The 18,303-nt window shown below is 41.3% G+C and overlaps 1 protein-coding gene across 11 annotated transcripts in view; it reads right to left on the bottom strand.

Annotated features, from left to right (window-relative positions):
- Positions 1 to 18,303, bottom strand: part of plekha6 (pleckstrin homology domain containing, family A member 6) — a 312,790-nt gene that overhangs the window by 162,883 nt on the left and 131,604 nt on the right. For 10 of the 11 annotated variants that reach the window (XM_084348673.1, XM_084348676.1, XM_084348674.1 and 7 more), the window contains one exon: positions 16,891 to 16,991. In XM_084348673.1, coding sequence (XP_084204799.1) covers positions 16,891 to 16,991 — 101 coding nt within the window. Of the gene's footprint in view, positions 1 to 16,890; positions 16,992 to 17,092; positions 17,266 to 18,303 lie in introns of those variants that run through there. The other variant, XM_084348669.1, reaches the window with a different exon arrangement.

The raw sequence follows: 18,303 nt of genomic DNA, 5'->3' as shown, positions 1-18,303 counted from the left end.
GAAGCTGCTCTATGACGTCGTGTCTGCTACAGGTTTTGTTCCGCCCTCCGCAAGGCATCATACCATGAATGTATGAAGAGAACGACAGTGGGAACGTTTCAGAAGCGGAGCTTTTGGCCTGATCTGGTCATTTTTCGTTTTTATACAATCAGGAGTGTGCACACAGTGTTTTATTTTGAAAATTGACCGGATGCTCTATGCCGTTCCTGTGTCTCTGACTTTCTGCCGACGCGATCTGCTCTGTGCAGCTTGTTGCGGCTTCCGTCAAAAATCGACCAGGCAGCCGGAACGTAAAGCAGCCATGCACGGCTCAACTGTGCGCCGTCAATCGCAGCCGCTTGTGATTTGTAACACACTTTCTGCTACTAGGGGATGGAGAGTGATGGCAGGCTAACAAGGGGGACGGCATCCCCCCTCATCCCACCTTAAATCGCCTACTGCATTCACCTGCATATCTTAAAGAGCTCATAGTACCCTATAACCCCAATGGAAAACTGCGTTCCCAGGATGCAGGATCACTTGTGGTTCCTAGAGTCTCCAACAGTAAAATGGGAGGCAGAGCCTTTAGCTAACAAGCTCCTCTCCTGTGGATCCATCCTCCAGTTTCGTTTTGGGAGGCAGACAAACTCTCTACATTTAATAGTGGGCTAAAAAATTTCCTTTTTTAATTAAGCTTACAGTTAGGGCCTGCACAGGCCCTTAGCTATGTTGCCATAGGACTTTTCCACTAGCACTTTTGGCCGAGTCAAACCGAACCGCACTGATTTGTTTTTTTATCGCCAGTTTTACTGCGGCGAGTTGAGCTGAGCCACGTCGGTGATGGACCTGCCCAGAGTAGGGCCTGCTCCGGAGTAGCGCCTCCAAGCTGGCCACGGTGACAACTCATGACTGTGACCAAGCCGTTAAAATCACCCGTCTCCCCCTAAAATCGATACTCAACTCATGTCTGTGCAGGAAACCTGAGAGAAAGACATTTTTAAAAGTCTGTGTTCAGCTCTCAGTTCTTTTGAAGCCTCTAAGTGAATCTCTTTAGTTTCTCTCTTCCTGTTAGTACTTTCAAACATCTACTGTGTTCTACTGTTTTGTTGTGTTCACTTTCAGCTGTTTTGGTTGTCATGTTAATTGTTAAATTACTGCTGGTGAAAATGCAACATTTCCTATAATGCTGCTTCATAATAAAAGCTTTTAAATTACTAAATAACGGGGGGCTATTATTGTGATTGTGCCGAGTCAAACCGAGTACAGCCAGGCTAGGCTGCAGATGTAATGGAAAAATGGCATTAGACTACCTGGGACTTCCCATGAGGCACTGAGCTCTGCTCTCTTCCTCTCTATCTGTAAACATTCATGTCCAATTAATGGATGGTGCTAACTTGGATTCTTCCCCAGAGTCTCTCTACTTTCTTGTCTTGCGGATTCCCATGGATTGTGGTTGGCCCTGCTGTTGTGGTCCTGCTTGACTACAAAGATGTGGGAGTTATCTAGATGGATTTTTGCTAGAAATCAAAATATCATCCACATTCACACAAGGAGATATGTGTCATGTATATTAATTGTCTCCAGGCCCTCTGATTATCGAATCACCTGAGAAACAGGCTCCAAGGAAAGAGCAAATAATTGTGGAGATAGGGGCCTCCCCTGACAAGAGGATTAGTGCAGTTGGTGGGAGAGAGCAGGATGATGGATAAGCTGTCATCGCTGCTCATGAAGGAGTCCCACTCCCTGCAGGACACTATCACAGCACTCCTTCAGCGATAGACTGATACACCCCAACTGCGTGAAGGAGAGGTATCGCAGGTCCTTCCTTCCTGCTGCTGTCAGACTCTACAATCAGCACTGCTCCCAGTAGACCTCACCTTGGACTGTGCAATAAAAACTGTATACATAACTAATTTCTCATTTTGGTTTGCACTAACTGGGCAATTTTCATATACATATATATTATTTATCAATAACAATACACTGCCCACACTGTTTATAATAACACTATTTATATTTGTGCATATTATGTATAAACAATTCTATTTCTATTTCTGCTCTAGCTCTTCTTCTTACCTTTTTATATATATATATATAATATATTGTTTATCTTTTACCATTATTATTGTTTATTGTTATATTGAAATGTCCTTTGCACACATTTCCAATTTCTAATAAAGGAATTTCTGATTCTGATTCTGAAACTGAAAACCTAGATGAGCAAAAGTTGCCTGTTTAAAGCTGGGTTTTGGAAAGACTGTAGTAACCAGCAAAAGTGAACATAATTTGAAAGTATCAAATTGAAAAAAATTCCACCTCCTCCCTTCAGAGCCAATTCTCCAAATCACATCAATGCACACTGCATGACTACACAGACTGGCCCATAGCTTTCACTGGCTAGCAGGGAGATATTTTAGTGGCTCCTTTTTTAGAATAGGTGAGATAACAGTGATATTTGAGCTAGTGGAAGAAGAACCTTTACTGACCGAAAGATTAAACATATTCAACAACAAAACAACTTAATATATAATTCAGGAGGTAATCAATCCAGATCTGGAGATCTGCCTTTATTCATTAATATAATGGCTTTTTCAGCTGTTCTAGAGTGATAGGCGCCTCCAATACACGTACACTAAAAAATCTAAAATATACATAAAGCAACTTGAACAATCAATTTTGGTAATTATAGAAAGGTGCTTCAATCAAATTTGCTTTGTAGCATGGCCTGTTAACCTCTTATGAGTGATTATGATTGTTAAACGGCTGATGACATTTCTGGGCCCATTTTAATAGGGCTTGTTTGATACACCCATTAGACTCTATCAGTCTGTTGTTGCGAGCACCATCTTCTTCGCTGTGGTGTCCTGGGGTGCAGGCATCAAAGCGAAGGATGCCAACAGACTGAACAAACTCATAAAGAAGGCAGAGTCTGTTGTTGGCTCTAAGCTTGTCACCCTGGAGGAGGTGGTGGAGGACAGGATGCTGGCAAAACTGCTGGCTATCATGGACAGTGCCTCTCACCCCTCCACAAAACTCTGGACAAGCTTAAGAGCAGCTTCAGCAATAGACTCATTCAACCCAGCTGCCTAAAGGAACGGCACAGGAAATCATTCCTACCTGGTGCCATCAGACTTTACAACGCTCACTCCAAAACACACAAATAATCTTAAATTATTACTACTGTAGTTAAATTATTATTACTGTAAATCTAATAGTGGATGGCTATCAAAAGCGCATAATGGAGGTCAAAAGATTCTAATATATGTAACAATAAAATAATAATAACACAATCACAACTTTGTGAACCATTCCTGGAAGGGGGCTCCCCTGAATTCCGCCAATTCCTCATAATAATTTGTTTTCCCACTATTATACTGGTGTGAATAAAGTCCTTGAATCTGTCCTAAGATCATTTGTTGATCACTAACAATGTAGAGCCTTGGGCTGAAATCAAAGTTAGATCGGGTGATGTTCCTTATACAACCATGAATCTTCAAGCAATAGTTCCCATAGTAGATGAATCAGGTTCCCTTCAGAGCTGCAACACTTCCAACACTCAGCCTTATGTCTAAGCTTAAGCCTAAAAAAACTGGGTCCAGTAGAAGCAACTAAGAATCTTAAATTGGATTTATCTAATTTTGATATCTCTTGATACCCTAGCAACATTCTAACATATTTTATCCCACTCTTTCTCTGTAAAATTGATGTTCAAATCTGCTGCCTAAATTTACTTAGGGCCGGATCTACTAAGATCCCAAATTGCTTGTACTAATCTGCGTGCGCAATCTAGAAATTTGCGTGTGGGGTTGAACCGCGGTTTGCGGGCGATTTACTAAGAATGATTGCATTAATGACAACAGGTGCAAACCTGTTGGAGACACGCCTATTTAAATGAGGGTTTAGCGTGTTTCATGGTTTTCAGCATGGCGAGTTTGGTAGAGGAAGCGAATAAACATTTCAATGAGCTGCAGCAAAGGAATCTGACGGTTGCGCAAAGGAACGCCGTGTGGGTAAAAATCCGTGAAAAATTTAATGCTGTTGGAAAAAACAGGCGAACAGTGGATGAAGTGAAAAGGAGATACCAAGACATCAGGAGAAGAACAAAAGAAAAATTAGCGTATAATAATATAAATATAATAATAATAGTAAACTTGCAAGGAGTTTTGTTATTGCAGGTATTGTGTGACTTCTTCTTGTAGCTGGCTCCAAATCCGCTCTGAGTTCCTCCAACAGCTCCAAAATGGCAAGGCTGCATAGGCGATATGTTCTAATGATAGTTTCCTCATTCATCCCAAAATGTTCACACAAGGGTGAAAAATGCGTTCTCGGCGTCTCCTTCTTCCAACAATAACGGCAGCCATGTGTGCGCAATTAAGCATACAAACCGTTTGCACCTCCCTTTGAGAGGTAAATATAGACGGAGTTTCTATGAGCAAAATTGCTTTCAGGTTTGATAAATCACTTTGCGTGTGCTAAATTAATATATTTACATTTTCTCCACAGACAACACGCACAATTGCATGTAAACGCCCCATGTTGCAAGGAGTTTGCATATTTTTTAATTAGGGGTGTCACGATTCTCCAAATCCTTGATTCGAAAGGTCACGGTTCGATGCGATTCTCGATTTTTACATTTTTTTTTTTTTAAAGCACAGGTTGCTATGCCATTTTTAGACTAGACTTTTATGCAATATAATATCTGACCTTTGTTAGCAATGTACCACACTACATTGTCAAATTTAAAACATTTATTAACATAATGTAACAATAACTTATATCTTCAGTCAATTGGAAACTTAAACAAAATAACCTGCCATCTAGTTTCTCTTTTGTAACTGCAGTCTTCTTCACAGAAGATGACATTCAAGTTCACAACAAAACAAACAAAAAAATAAAACAGCCATGTCCATTGTCTTCTCTGAACAATGAAGTGTCTTAACAAACTATTTCCCAACAGTTGGACATATACAAGGTGCGTAAGGTGTGAGTGGGCGAGCGAGAGTGAGGGAGCGTGCCTACGTGCGGACAGCGAATGAACGGGAGAGGAAGGAGAAGCAAAAGGAGAAGCAGCAGCAGCGACAGCAGCAATAAACCGACAATATAGGCTGCAGTTTGGCTGAATAAAGGCGACGGCTCCTCAGATACAGTAAAGCTCCCTGGTATTATTTCCCCACCAGCTTAACACATGAAAGGGGGTTATCCCGAAGGTAAACATATACTTCGGCCCTGGAGGAAATCATCTCCCCTGTGCTTCCCGACCACGGTCCGGGAGCCGAACAGGAATGGTGTAACACCATGCTATCGTTTGACTGGCTGTAGCTAATAGCTACTGGCTTAGCTAGTAGCTAAGTTAGAGGAGGTTAACTCGCAGCACTTCAACACGTGTGTTTTTTTTAATGTGCATATCTTACACACTGTGGTCTGCAGGTTAGCTAACTAGCGGCGTCTGCTACAATGTGCTGCGTCGTGTGCATAACTTTGCGTAGCGTGCGTACTGCGTACGGGGGGGATCGTCGATCCTCTCTTTGACTTCGATGCTCGAGACCATGATGTAATTTCGATCGATTTCGATAAAAAATCGAAATCGTGACACCCCTAGTTTTAATACACGCAAACCTTTAGTAGATCCGGCCCTTAGTGTTTAAGAGATGCTAGCTTTCTGTTCGAAAGTCATTTCATAATAAATAGATGCCTCATGTCCCAGGCCCATTTTTCTAGTAGTCTGAAGGAGGAAATCTGACTGTTGAGATGGGGCTCCTTTCCCTGTAACATTAAACATATAAATGTTCCAGTTGCAGGTATTTCCAGAAACTATTTCTGGGCAGATTATATTGGAAAACCAGTCTCTCAAATGTCTTCACCTTATTCCATTCATTCAGATCTGCTAATGTTCTGATTCCTTTTGCTAACCAGTCTTTCCATAAAAAAGAATGCTTATCAATTTTAAACTCTGGGTTATTCCAAATACAGGATTCAGAGTTAAAATAAACATTCAAATGAAAGGCTTGAGATATCTTCCCCCTTACACTATAAAGGTTGGCTATGACAGGGTGAGATTGTAATTTAGAGGAAATTTTACTAGACAGTACATTTATAGGGGTAAGTGGGGAGAGCAGATTACACTCTATTTTAAACCACAGAGGGGCCCTTTCAGGTGGCAGCATCCACTGTGCTCTATGCCTTAGACATAAAGTATAATGATATAATACTAATTTAGGGAGGCCCAATCCACTGTTCTTGACTGACACTTAAAGCTTTTCTAACTTTACCCTGGGTTGTTTACCATTCCATAAAAACGTTTTGCAAATATGGTCAAACCTATCAAAATATTTGTGAGATATAGCAATGGAAAGATGCTGAAGCAAATAATTTAACCTCGGAATACAATTCATCTTGAGGACATCAACCTCTCCCCCATTATGACAAATATAATGGTGACCACCATTATCATTTCGTAGAGGGTCCAAATCCTTTCAATTATTTTACTAATTTGATGAGGGAAAAGAATGCCAAGATATTGTATGCCTTCAGCTGCAATTGAAACGAGCCTGTATGAAATAAAGTTTTTGGGTAGTATGATATCAGTGGAAGAGCCTCTGATTTTGACCAGTTAAACTTATAACTGTATAATTTGTAAAATGTTGTCCAAAAGTGCTGGGACAGATCAAACTGAGTCTGACACAATCCACATTTATCATCTGCGTGTAACATAAGCTTAAGTGTACATTCATTGATTCTAATTCGTCGAATATTTGGGTTTTTAAGGATAGTTGCTGCTAGAGGTTCAAGAGCTTATCAGAAGAGCCCTGGTGGCAACACAGATCCCTCCCGCATACCTCTGCCTAATGTAAAATAGGATGAAATGAGACCATTAGTTTGCATTAACGCCTCTGGGTCTGTGTAAAAGATTTCTGTCCATTTCATAAATGTTTGTCAGAAATTCCCCTATAAATATTATGTCAAGACTCTAACAATCCAACAGCTGCTATCTCGCTGGACGCTGAGAAAGCCCTTTATAGAACTTTTTGAATGTATTTCTAATTAAGCCTACTAGATCCAGATGAATAATTGATCCAAGTACTTTATCCAATCTGTTTGCAAGTATCTTAGAAAGCAGTCGCCAGTCTACTGAGATCAAACTTATTGGTCGGTAACCTTTACAGTCACTCGGGTCCTTGTCCTTTTGAAGAATGAATGTAACAATTGCTTGGTATAAAGAGGGAGGTATCTTTTCAAATAGGATATTTGAATCCCTGGATTCAAATATAGTTTGCCTTGCCTCAAACAAAAGAAACTCAATTTTCTTAGCGAGCACAGTATTGTTCTCATACGTTAGGTAAGTTAATTCTTTCAAAACCCCTTCAGATATGTTCCTTTTCAGTTTGGTCTCAGTGTTTTTTATTTTTCTTTCTTTATCTACCAGCTTAGCAGCATTAACCCTCTTTTTATGAGAGGCCTACTGGATGATGAATCCCCTTGGAAAGGCTCTCATAGCCTCCCATGCCACTATGGCAGAAGGAGCTGTGCGTACATTGGTCTCTAAATACAATCAAATTTGTACCCTAAATTCCTCCTTAAACCCTGTCTCTTAATAATGATGAATTAAAGCGCCAGACTTGTGATCTCACAGATTCCTGGCATGGGATCATGTCCAATCTGACTATAGCACGGTCTGTTATCAGGATGCTATCAATACAACAGGACAGTGCAGATGATATTAAAGCTCTAGAAATAAGTAAAAAGTCTATTCTAGAAAAGTCTTTGTGAGCTCCTGAATAAAACGTGTAATCCCCGCCTGTTGGATGGTTTAGCCTCCACACATCTATAAGGCCCAAAGAAATACACATTCTCTTAACTATTAAAGCAGAGTCAGGCACTTTATTCAGTGTTGGTTTGCTACGATCAAGGATCTCCACCAAGAATCATGTGTTCAATATCATATAACTTGCTTTATAAATGTATAAAAAAATAGGATAATCCATATTAGGAGCATACATATTTACCAGAATCAGGATCTGTCCTGGTATATCTGCCAGTATTATAATTACTCTGCCTTCCTCATCCTTAACCTCTCTCCTGACTTTAAACTGTAGACAATTAATATTGCCACCCCCAACTCTTTGATGAATCAGCAATAAAGAATACATGTCCCACCCAATTCCTGCATAATTTAGTTGATTCTTGTGGAGAAATATGTTTCCTGTAAAAAAAAAACTATATGTTGATTTTTAGTTTTGAAATGCCACAAAATCGTCTTCCTTTAAATTGCAGAACCCAAGCCATTCACATCCAGGTGGCAAAGTACAATGTTCCCCCATTGCTATAAAAAAACAATATTGTATTGACCATAGAGGTATCACATGTCATTTTCATCTGATGTAGGATCCATGGTGCACAAACAAAAAGCATACGGAAAGCAAACTAATACCAACATAAAGCAAAATACCAGTTTGACCTCGCTTAACACAAAACAACAAAACAGTCTGCCAAAATCAAGCTACTAACCGTGTCCAAGTAAAACTTAGCTCTAAACCTCTTAGGTCCATGACTGAAAAAACAAAAAAGTGCCCAAAAGCCCCCTGCTTTGGTTATTTATATATCGGTTCATTTCGTCTCGTGTCAACAGACTGTGTGGAAAAGCTACCTCGGGTGAAAAACGACAGAGAATCCAGGCTAGCGAACGTTAGCTTCTTCTTTGCACGACTGCTGGGAAAAACACCACCATCAGCACACAGCTTCTTGTTAACTCCCCCTCAGAAGCTTGAGGAATCATTCAGAGCTTGGTCAGTGTCCACTGAGCTGTGGTGATCCTCAGGTGTTTGCTCACAGAACACAGTGACAGTCTCAGTGTCCTTTGTTTCATCTCCAGGATAAATGGGGTAATCTCAGACTCCTTCAGTGTTAGTCACAGTTTGTCCTGGAGTCACATTCTTTCTCTTTGCATCCAGCATCTGATTTACATGTCTTTTTACACATGTTCCATTTACAGACAAGTATGTTACCGGACCCAAAACATCAGTAATTACACCATCCAACCACTTCTCCCCTCCCCTGTAGTTCTTCACAAGCACTGCCTGACCTACTAGGAAGGATCTGAGTTTCCTCTTACTGCTTGACTGGTTTGGAAAACTATCTGTTTGGACAGGCCGGGACACTTTTGGTTTCACTAGAGACAGTGTAGTGCGGACAAGTCTGTTCAAAAACAGCTCTGCTGGTGCTTGCTTGGTAACTGTATGTGGTGTTTTTCTGTAGCTAAACAGAAAATTAGCAATACAATGCTGTAATGACATGCCACCAACTACTCTGTTCTTTCGGCCAATCCATTTGAAGCAGTATGATAAGCAGGAGTTTTAATGTGTGTAACAACATTCAGCTTAAGGAATGTCTCAAATTCACCAGAAGTAAATTGAGGTCCATTGTCAGTTACCGCCTCCTTAGGCAACCCATATGCTGCAAACAGGTTTCTCAAGACTTCAATAGTTTTGCTGGCTGTAGTGGTCTGCATGTGGATGATTTTAGGCCAGCGAGCATATGCATCCATAACCACCAGAAACATTTGCTTACTGTTCTCTGCAAAATCAAGGTGTATTCTCTCCCATGGACTTGAGGCTGGCTTCCATGTATGCACAGGTGCTGGGGAAGGCATGCTACACTGCTGTTTACAAATGTCACACCGATTCACCTCACTTTCAATATCTTCATCAAGGGTAGGCCATCAAAACAAGCTCCTGGAGAGAGATTTCATTTTTACCATGCCCCAACGGCTGTCATGTAACTCTGACAATAACCTGGTTTGTAATCTTTCTGGGACGACCACCCTGAAACCCTAGAGCACACAACCATCCTCTACTGTGAGGTCAAACTTTCGTTTCACCTATGGCTGTAAAGCCTCCTCTGGAATATACTTTGGCCATCCTGACAAAACATGGTGCTTCACCTTAGCTAGTACAGGGTCTGATTCTGTTTCTTTTGCAATGGCTTTTGCAGTTAACGGCAAACTGTCTAAGTACGACACTCTGAACACTGGGTTGGGTTTGGGAAACCTGTCATCTGGTATTGGAAGTCTGGATAATGCATCAGCATTCCCATGCTGCTTAGATGGTTTGTACTGGATCTCATAGGTATATGCCGCCAAAATTAGGGACCATCTCTGCATTCTAGCTGCAGCTAAGGGAGGTACCCCTGTTTTTGGACATTCAGATCTTCACTAGTGATTTGTGGTCGGTCATCAGTGTGAACTAACGACCAAACAAATACTCATGAAATTTCATCACTCCAAAAACCAGGCCTAATGCTTCCTTTTCAATCTGAGAATTGTTCTTTTCAGCTTTAGTAAGCATACGAGAAGCAAAAGCTACAGGTTTTTCACTTCCATCTGGCAGCATATGTGAGATCACTGCGCCTACTCCAACTGGCGAAGCATCACAAGCTAGTATAAGCGGCAGATCTGGATTGTAATGTACAAGGTCTCTGTTAGAAAGAAGCTGTTTTTTAGCTTCGTCAAATGCCCTCAAGTGCTGACCACTCCCACTTAACATATTTCTGCAGTAACCCTGTCATAGGGGCTATCAGGGTGGAAAGGTGTGGTATGAACTTTCCATAATAACTCAACAGCGACAGAAAGACTTGAGTTCAGTGGTATTAGTGGGAACTGCTGCCTTGGCTATAGCCTCACATTTCTCCTGTAATGGGTGAATTCCCTCTGCATCAATGACGTGTCCCAAATATTATATAACACTGTGCTGAAAAAAAACACATTTTCCTTTGTTAACCCTGAGGTTGTGATGTTTCAGTCTTTTCAACACTTCCTCCAAGTTTTTCATGTGTGTTTCCATGTCTTAGGGTTAAGGGTTAGGGGGTTAGGGTTGGGGTTAGGGGGTTAGGGTCCTGTGATCAATATGTCATCCAAATAACAGATTACACCATCTAGGCCCTGCAGAACTTGATCCATCAACTTGTGAAACATCGCAGGTGCGCAAGCCACACCATAAGGAAGCCGGTTTACTCGGTACAGCCCTTTGTGTGTGTTTATGGTCAAGTACTGTTTAGAACTCTCTTCTAGTTCTACTTGTTGATACGCTTGTGACAAGTCAAGCTTGGTGAATTTCTCACCTCCTGCTAGTTTTGTGAACAAGTCCTGTGGTTTTGGTATGGGGTACTGATCTACCTCAAGCCAGGATGATTGATAGACACTTTATAGTTCCCACAGATCCTTACTGACTGATACATTTTAGGGATGTTTACAGTTGGCGAAGCCCATTTGCTGTAACTAACAGGTGTATTAACCCCATCAGACTCCATTTTATTAGTTGGGCTTCAACCGCCTCCCTAAGTGCATAAGGCACAGAGTGTGGTTTGCAAAACTTAGGAACAGCTCCTGCCATGACATGAAGTTTAGCTTTAATTCCTGTTACCTTTCCTAGACTGGGCTGAAATAGACGTTCATACTGGCTATGATCTGGACATCCACTGACAGCCAGAATTAGTCGATAAACCACATATAAACGTCTATACAATGTCCAGAAAAGACGTATAAAAAACTTTCATTCTGGCTCCCCAGAGGACGTCTTTTAGACGTCTTGGATGTCCTTAAATGATGTCTAAAAGACGTGATCCAGACCACTCTTTGCTCATTGGGTTACTTCATTTACCCTCACATACACATAATAGGGTTCTTCACTAACTGCATCAGTTTCAGAAGCAGTGTCCTCACCTTCTGTCCCTATTGAAAACAGTTCAACATCTCTGACGTTACCTGCCCGGTACTGAGTAATAAAACCCGGTGCTGGGTTAGTCTTTTCCTTCCTGGCTTTTTGTTGTTCTGGTGTGACGGTGGGGTTCTTCTGCGGTGTAGTGGCGTCCTCAGGTCGACCGTCAGGAGGGCTGGCCTCTCTCTCTGGTGTTTCACGGACTTTATCCCGGTCGCCATGATCTGCCTGGGCCGTAGCATCCAGATGCTTGGTCCATTTGGTCTGCTTTTCTTTTCTCCCTTCTGGTCGGGATCGACAAGCCTTGGCGATGTGTCCTTTCTTCTTACATGCCCGGCATTCCGCCTCCTTAAAACGGCATTCGTCTGGCGCATGTCCTCGGCCAGTGCATCTGGAACACGGCTTTGTGTTTTCTTATCTTCTTGGCGCTGGCGTCTTGGAAATGGCATTAGCTTTGAATGACTTGTGTGACCACTGTTGTGCATTCTGTTTTGTCACTTCATGTGCCAGTCCCATCTCATAAGCTCCAGCCAGTGTCAAGTCTTTAGTATGGGCGGCATTCAGCATGTGGTCGCGAAGCTCTGCACTTTTAACCCCGCACACAAATCTGTCTCTGAGAGCATCATCTAGAAATGACCCAAACTTGCAAGTAGATGCTAGCTTCCTTAAACAAGCCATATATCACTTATGGACTCATCTTCTCTCTGGTTTCTGGAGTTAAACTTGTATCTTTCTGCAATAAAGTTCGTCTTTGGCACAAAATGTGTCCGCATTAACTCAATAAGCTCCGCCAACTTGTGCTCGGATGGTTTTAACGGTGCACACAATTCCATCAGCAAAGTATGATTCTTTTTGCCCCACAACTGTCCGGAACACGGCTTTTGACTTATCATCCCCATAAGTCAGGCCGTTTGCTACGAAGAACTGTTCTAACCTTTCCAAATAGGCTTCAAAACCTTCTTCGTTTTCATCGAAGTGGAGATCTTCACTTTTTCCGAATGCCGCTGCCATCTTCCTCTCGTCTTGACAGAGTTTTCACTTGGCAAAACTCCTTTTACCGTAAGTAAATCCCATCCTCATCGCCAGTAAGTCTGTTGTGTCGACAGACTGTGTGGAAAAGCTACCTTGGGTGAAAAACGACAGAGAATCCAGGCTAGCGAACGTTAGCTTCTTTATTGCCCGACTGCTGGGAAAAACACCGCCATCAGCACACACAGCTTCTTGTTAACTCCCCCCCAGGAGCCCTGTGTGGTCTCTGAGCGCCCCCTATAGGCATGAAAAGGTTACAACACAGCACCCTGTGAACATCCGTGGCAACACAGTACAAAAGTACCTTCTTCTCACTGTTATACTTTTTATCTTGCTTTGTTTCTTTTAAACACCACAGTCTTTATTATACATTCAGAATTCTTCTAAAATTCTAACCATATATACTAAAGTTGTAACTTTCAACTTAACTTAAAAGATAAAATTCTTACGGCAAAGTATAGTGGAGGTAGCACTATAAACAAAAATAACCCTTAGAAAAGGCAGCATCTCAGTCTTCCCACATCTTATATCATCATCTGGACAAATTGTCAGGTAATTAATAGAGGCACAGTCAAGATTGGGGTCAGCCTCAGTGTTCCTGGATAAAGTCCACTGCATGTTCTGGGTTGTCAAACACACAAGTTATTTCCATCGGTGAACATCTTCAGGTGTACTGGGTAGAGCATGCGGAATTTAACCTTATGCTGGTGAATGTCTCAATTCCCTGTGTCTCCCTCGAGTAATCCCAGAAAATCATCACCTGTTTGCCGTTCCACATCACCTGTTTCTTCTGCCGTGCTGCTTCCATGATGTTCTGGCAATCCTTATAATGCAGGAAGCGGGCGATGATCATCCAGCTGTTGTTGTCTCCAGCTGCCATCTGTGTCCCGAGCCTGTAACCTCGATCCATTTCAATTCCCCCAATGGGAAACCGGAGTTGAAAGTTGAAATAAATTTGTTCAGGAAGGCAATACTGTTGCTTTTCTCTGCCCCTTCTGGTATGTTGACGAATCTCAAATTATTACGCCTGGACTTGTCTTCAGCTTTAGCCAGCCGGTCTGTCACTATCTGTATGTCTGTTTTCGTGGCTACAGGATTAGCCTTTTTCTATAATACATTCATTATTGGACCAAACTTCATGATGTTTTTTGTGACAAAATAGTATTGTATCGTGTTCTATTCATTCCATCACAGAAAAATGAGAGTTGTAGAAATCACTGGAACTCAAGACTGCCATGATACACATGTACTTTACAAGTGTATGTAAACTTTTGACCATGACTATATAACCAGAGGTCTCTCATTTTGGAGCTGTGGATCTAGAAATGTAAGCTTCCCTACCCACATACCAGTTACTTCAAAGTAGACAAAACAAAACACGTGAATGTGCCTGAGAAGAAGGAGAAGTGAGAGTGAGAGATTAAATGTAATTAATGAAAAAAGCGGTGCAACTCCGTGCTTTTTGTTGAAAAGCTGAGAATATTTCAACTCCTAAAAACAGCTAGAAAACATGAGGCGCGATGCAAGAGAGGAGCACACACCAGGCACAATTTACCAGGAAAACAATGGTTTTGCCATCACGTCACATCTCTAGCTGCTTAATTTTAAACACTCTTCATTTACTATTATAAATGACAAGAAGAACAGCAGCAAGAACATTACATTCAAGAAGCTGGAAATAGCAAATGTTTAGAAGTGAATGTTTGAAAAATGACTTGAAACAAAGTCAGTACTCCTGATTTCTTCAATGACGTGCTCTCTCAAAACTGGGAGCATGCAGTCGAGAAGTTCATTCTGTACTATCTTAGATGGTCTTTTAAACACAGTAGCACTCTGCATATGTTCTTGTACTGCTGCATCTAGTGATGCTACAAAATCCACCAGTCCTCTAAAACGTCCACATTTTCTGAATGTACACTTTCATCATGGCCATGCAGGGCTAGTTAAAATGCAGCACAGAACTTTTCAGTCTATAATTTTAGACAAGATGTGCCTGTCTTAGTCAACCTCCTCGTTGTGTCTCCAGATCCCTATCTTGTACAACTTCATCAAGCAGAGCAGCAATATTTAATCTGCCAAACATGCTCATAGCATTTTCCATGTGGCTCTTGGCTTGTTCATGCCTTTTCATTTCTTCTGCAAAGTGCTTTAAATCGGTCATACCTGACTGGATCCATGCTGGTTCGGTTCCTGCTGTTTGAAAAAGGAGGCAGGGATAGGGAAATAAAGTGCCGACCTCGCTGCATGTATTCAGTCACGACTTCTTAGCAAACCAGCCTCATACGGGCGGCTGTAGCTCAGGAGGTAGAGCGGGTCGTCTAGTAATCGGAAGGTCACTGGTTCGAATCCCGGCTCCCCTTGAGCAAGATACTGAACCCCAAATTGCTCCTGATGAGCAGCTGGCGCCTTGCATGGCAGCCTCCGGCATCAGTGTATGAATGTGTGTGTGAATGGGTGAATGTGGCATGTGTTGTAAAGCGCTTTGAGCTGTCCGAGAGGACTGGAAAAGCGCTATATAAATGCAGACCATTTACCATTTACCACGAAAAAGACCGGGTGTACTGTCTTCCTCTGTCTTGTGCTCGTTGTTTTATCATGATGTCTGGCTGGTCGAGTCTGAGCTCTTTCACTTTTCCTGCAGTGTTCTCCTCTCAAACGCTATTGTTTGCAGTGACTTAACTGAATTTTCTTTTTCCATTTCAATCAATTCTCAGCAACTCACTCTATCATACAACGCTTCTCCAACTCTACGAACTACTACGTCATCTGTTCCTATGTCAACTCCTTTGCGCGCAGTTTATCTCGGCCTTAGGGCAGTGAAAGTCAGCACCCAGCAAGCTCCTTTCTCTTGTATTACAACTATTTCCTTGATATTTCTGTGCTGTAATGTAACCTGCTACCAATAAACCTCACAGAGAAGTCCAACTGTGTCTTCAGACTACGAGGATGACGCTCTCTTTTAAAGATATCACTTGATATGGATGCATTTAGATAAAGTAGATTAAGATAAGATAAGATATGAATATATAAAACACAACATAAAATATAAAAATATACCAGTAAAGATCCAAAAAAATGCAGAAATTCTAAATGGGTAAGGACAACAATGAGGATTTTAATTTGCTATTTCAAATTACTTTTTTGTGAGTTGCATACTATAACTATTTACTAGAAATGAAATATAGCTGTGTAGGTACAATATCAAATCTCAACTAGGCAGGTGTATTGTATTATAATTAGAATTCAAAATGCTCGATGATTGCATCAATGAGGTTGCACATTATCTCACGTTTTGTACTGTAAGACAAATAGTTGTACTGTTTGTAATACATGGAAAGACAGTACTCCAGAGACTTTCAGCACTCACTGTGGACATCACAGATATGATGCTACTAAATTTATTGTCAACGCAAGGTAATGAACAATAGTCAAACTGTTGTTGATACTCGTTTACTGCATGTTATTAGAGTTCAGAAGTATACAAACAAGTCCATTAGTGACTGAAAAAAGTGAATGTTAGATCCACTGCAATATCCAAATTTTGGGTTGCAAATAATTAAAGGGGGTGGCTCTTGTGTATAGTTTAGTAGAAATAAACACAATTATAACATAAATCGGTATGTCCCCAAAAAATATAGACCACATTAAGAAACTGTATTAAGAATCTGACCAAACATCAAAACCATACTAGTGGGAGTCCTAACTTACTAAGTCCTAACCTGAGATGCCAGGCTCTATGAGGCTATTTAACAGTCAATAAATAACATTATGTGACTCAGCCATTAAGCCATTCAGTTTGTATTAATCAATCATAACCAAACCAACACCCTTTACTAACCCACAGCAATGCAAACAAGGAACAAGTTCAAACATCAGCAAATCCTTCTTGTGCAATAATCAGTCACACTACACAAGGAAGAGTCCTCTACGGTTGGAGCAATGGTTCTGTAACGAATTGTTGTCACTCCAACTACCCTTCAATAACACTGTTACAATCTGAAATTACCCAAATTGTTACATAAAACCCATTTGTGTCCCACTAATGTATGTCTTGCACAATGAAAGTCATATGCATTCATTTATGTCCACCAATGCCTGCTGCATCTCCTGCATGAATTACAATTAGACATATACCTCCCAGCACACGTGGTCCCTCCACCAGGGTGCTACTGACCTTAAAGGCAAACTTGCGGGTGATGTTATCCAAAGGCTCCACTCCTCCGACTTGGAAACTCAGTAGGGGCAAACTCCCTAACACTGTGTCCTCCTTCTCATCTGTGAAGAGGAAAGATTAAAGTCGGAACATAGGAAGAATTAGAGAAACAGAATAACAATCTGTTACATTGGTGCGACTTCTGTGTGAGAAAAATAACAACCTGAGCCAATTCATTGAACCTGCAGGATAAAAGACAAAAAAAGGAGAAGGAGTGTCCTGAGAATGGAATAACAGCTTCTCTCCTCTCAGCACAGTTTTTGCTCCCATGGTGACAGCTTCCTAGAATAGATATCCATTATCGTCCAACATTATTGGCTCACACACTCCCACAAACACCACGATCAAGTGGTGATAAACAAAAAAAAAGGAACAACGTAGAAGGGGAGAACCAGTACTGACTAAATAATGGAAGGAGACATGAAAATTTTAGGAGATTGAAAAGGAATACACTTCTCTCTGTGTGACCTCCTACCTCTTATTTCCCGAACATGGCTCTGTACCGATACTGTCTCTGCTGCTCACTGAGTGTGTTTGTGTTATGTGTGGGTGTGTACATGAGCAAGCTAGGAAGGGAGAGGGATAGATAGATAGAGAGAGAGAGAGAGAGAGAGAGAGAGAGAGAGAGAGAGAGACAGACAGACATAGAGAGAGAGAGAGAGCAAATGAGGGCAATGGAGCTGGTAGAGGAGGGGGGTGGGAGGGGTAAGAGAGAGGGGGTGGGGTTTGTGCAATCGTACAATATGCTGATCCCTGCTCTGTGTTGGTGTGCTTGTGTGAGATAATAATCAGCCCATGTGACTAAGTGTTGCAGGAATGTTGACACACAGCCAGCTGTACCTGCTGCTCTTCTGCGCCAATGAGACTGGGACACACACACACACACACGCATAAAGGGAAACAGACACACCTGCTTGTGTCTCCCACACATATTTGAATGATTTATTGATGTCTTCAGTGATTGTCCATCCAGATAATTTTTGATTTTATTTATCCAGATCACTATATACCTTAGGGGTATTCAACTAAAATTCAAATAGGTCCTCAAGCAAAGATCTGGAACATCATAATGTCTAACTTGCATTATGATTTAGTGTGATATATATTGAAGTAGCCTAGTTGTTGTATCAATGTCTGCATGTAATCAAGAACTGACTGTCAAATCAAAGAAAGAACAATTCAAAAACATTTCGACAGTATTTATTCACTTAAGGGATAACTACCGTTTTTTACAACCTGGACCTTATTTCTAGCAAAATATATGATCAATTACTCACCCAGATAACTTTGTTGTCATTCGAAGTTGTTCGGACGAAATTAGATCCAGTGTAGCGCCGGTATATCCATATAATGCGAGTGACGGGGCACTGAAAC

The sequence above is a fragment of the Pagrus pagrus genome (assembly GCF_965226575.1).
Source record: "Pagrus pagrus genome assembly, chromosome: 3".
Taxonomy (NCBI): Eukaryota; Metazoa; Chordata; class Actinopteri; order Spariformes; family Sparidae; genus Pagrus; species Pagrus pagrus.
The sequence above is the reverse complement of the archived record's forward strand: the minus strand, read 5'-3'. Positions and strand labels throughout refer to the sequence as shown.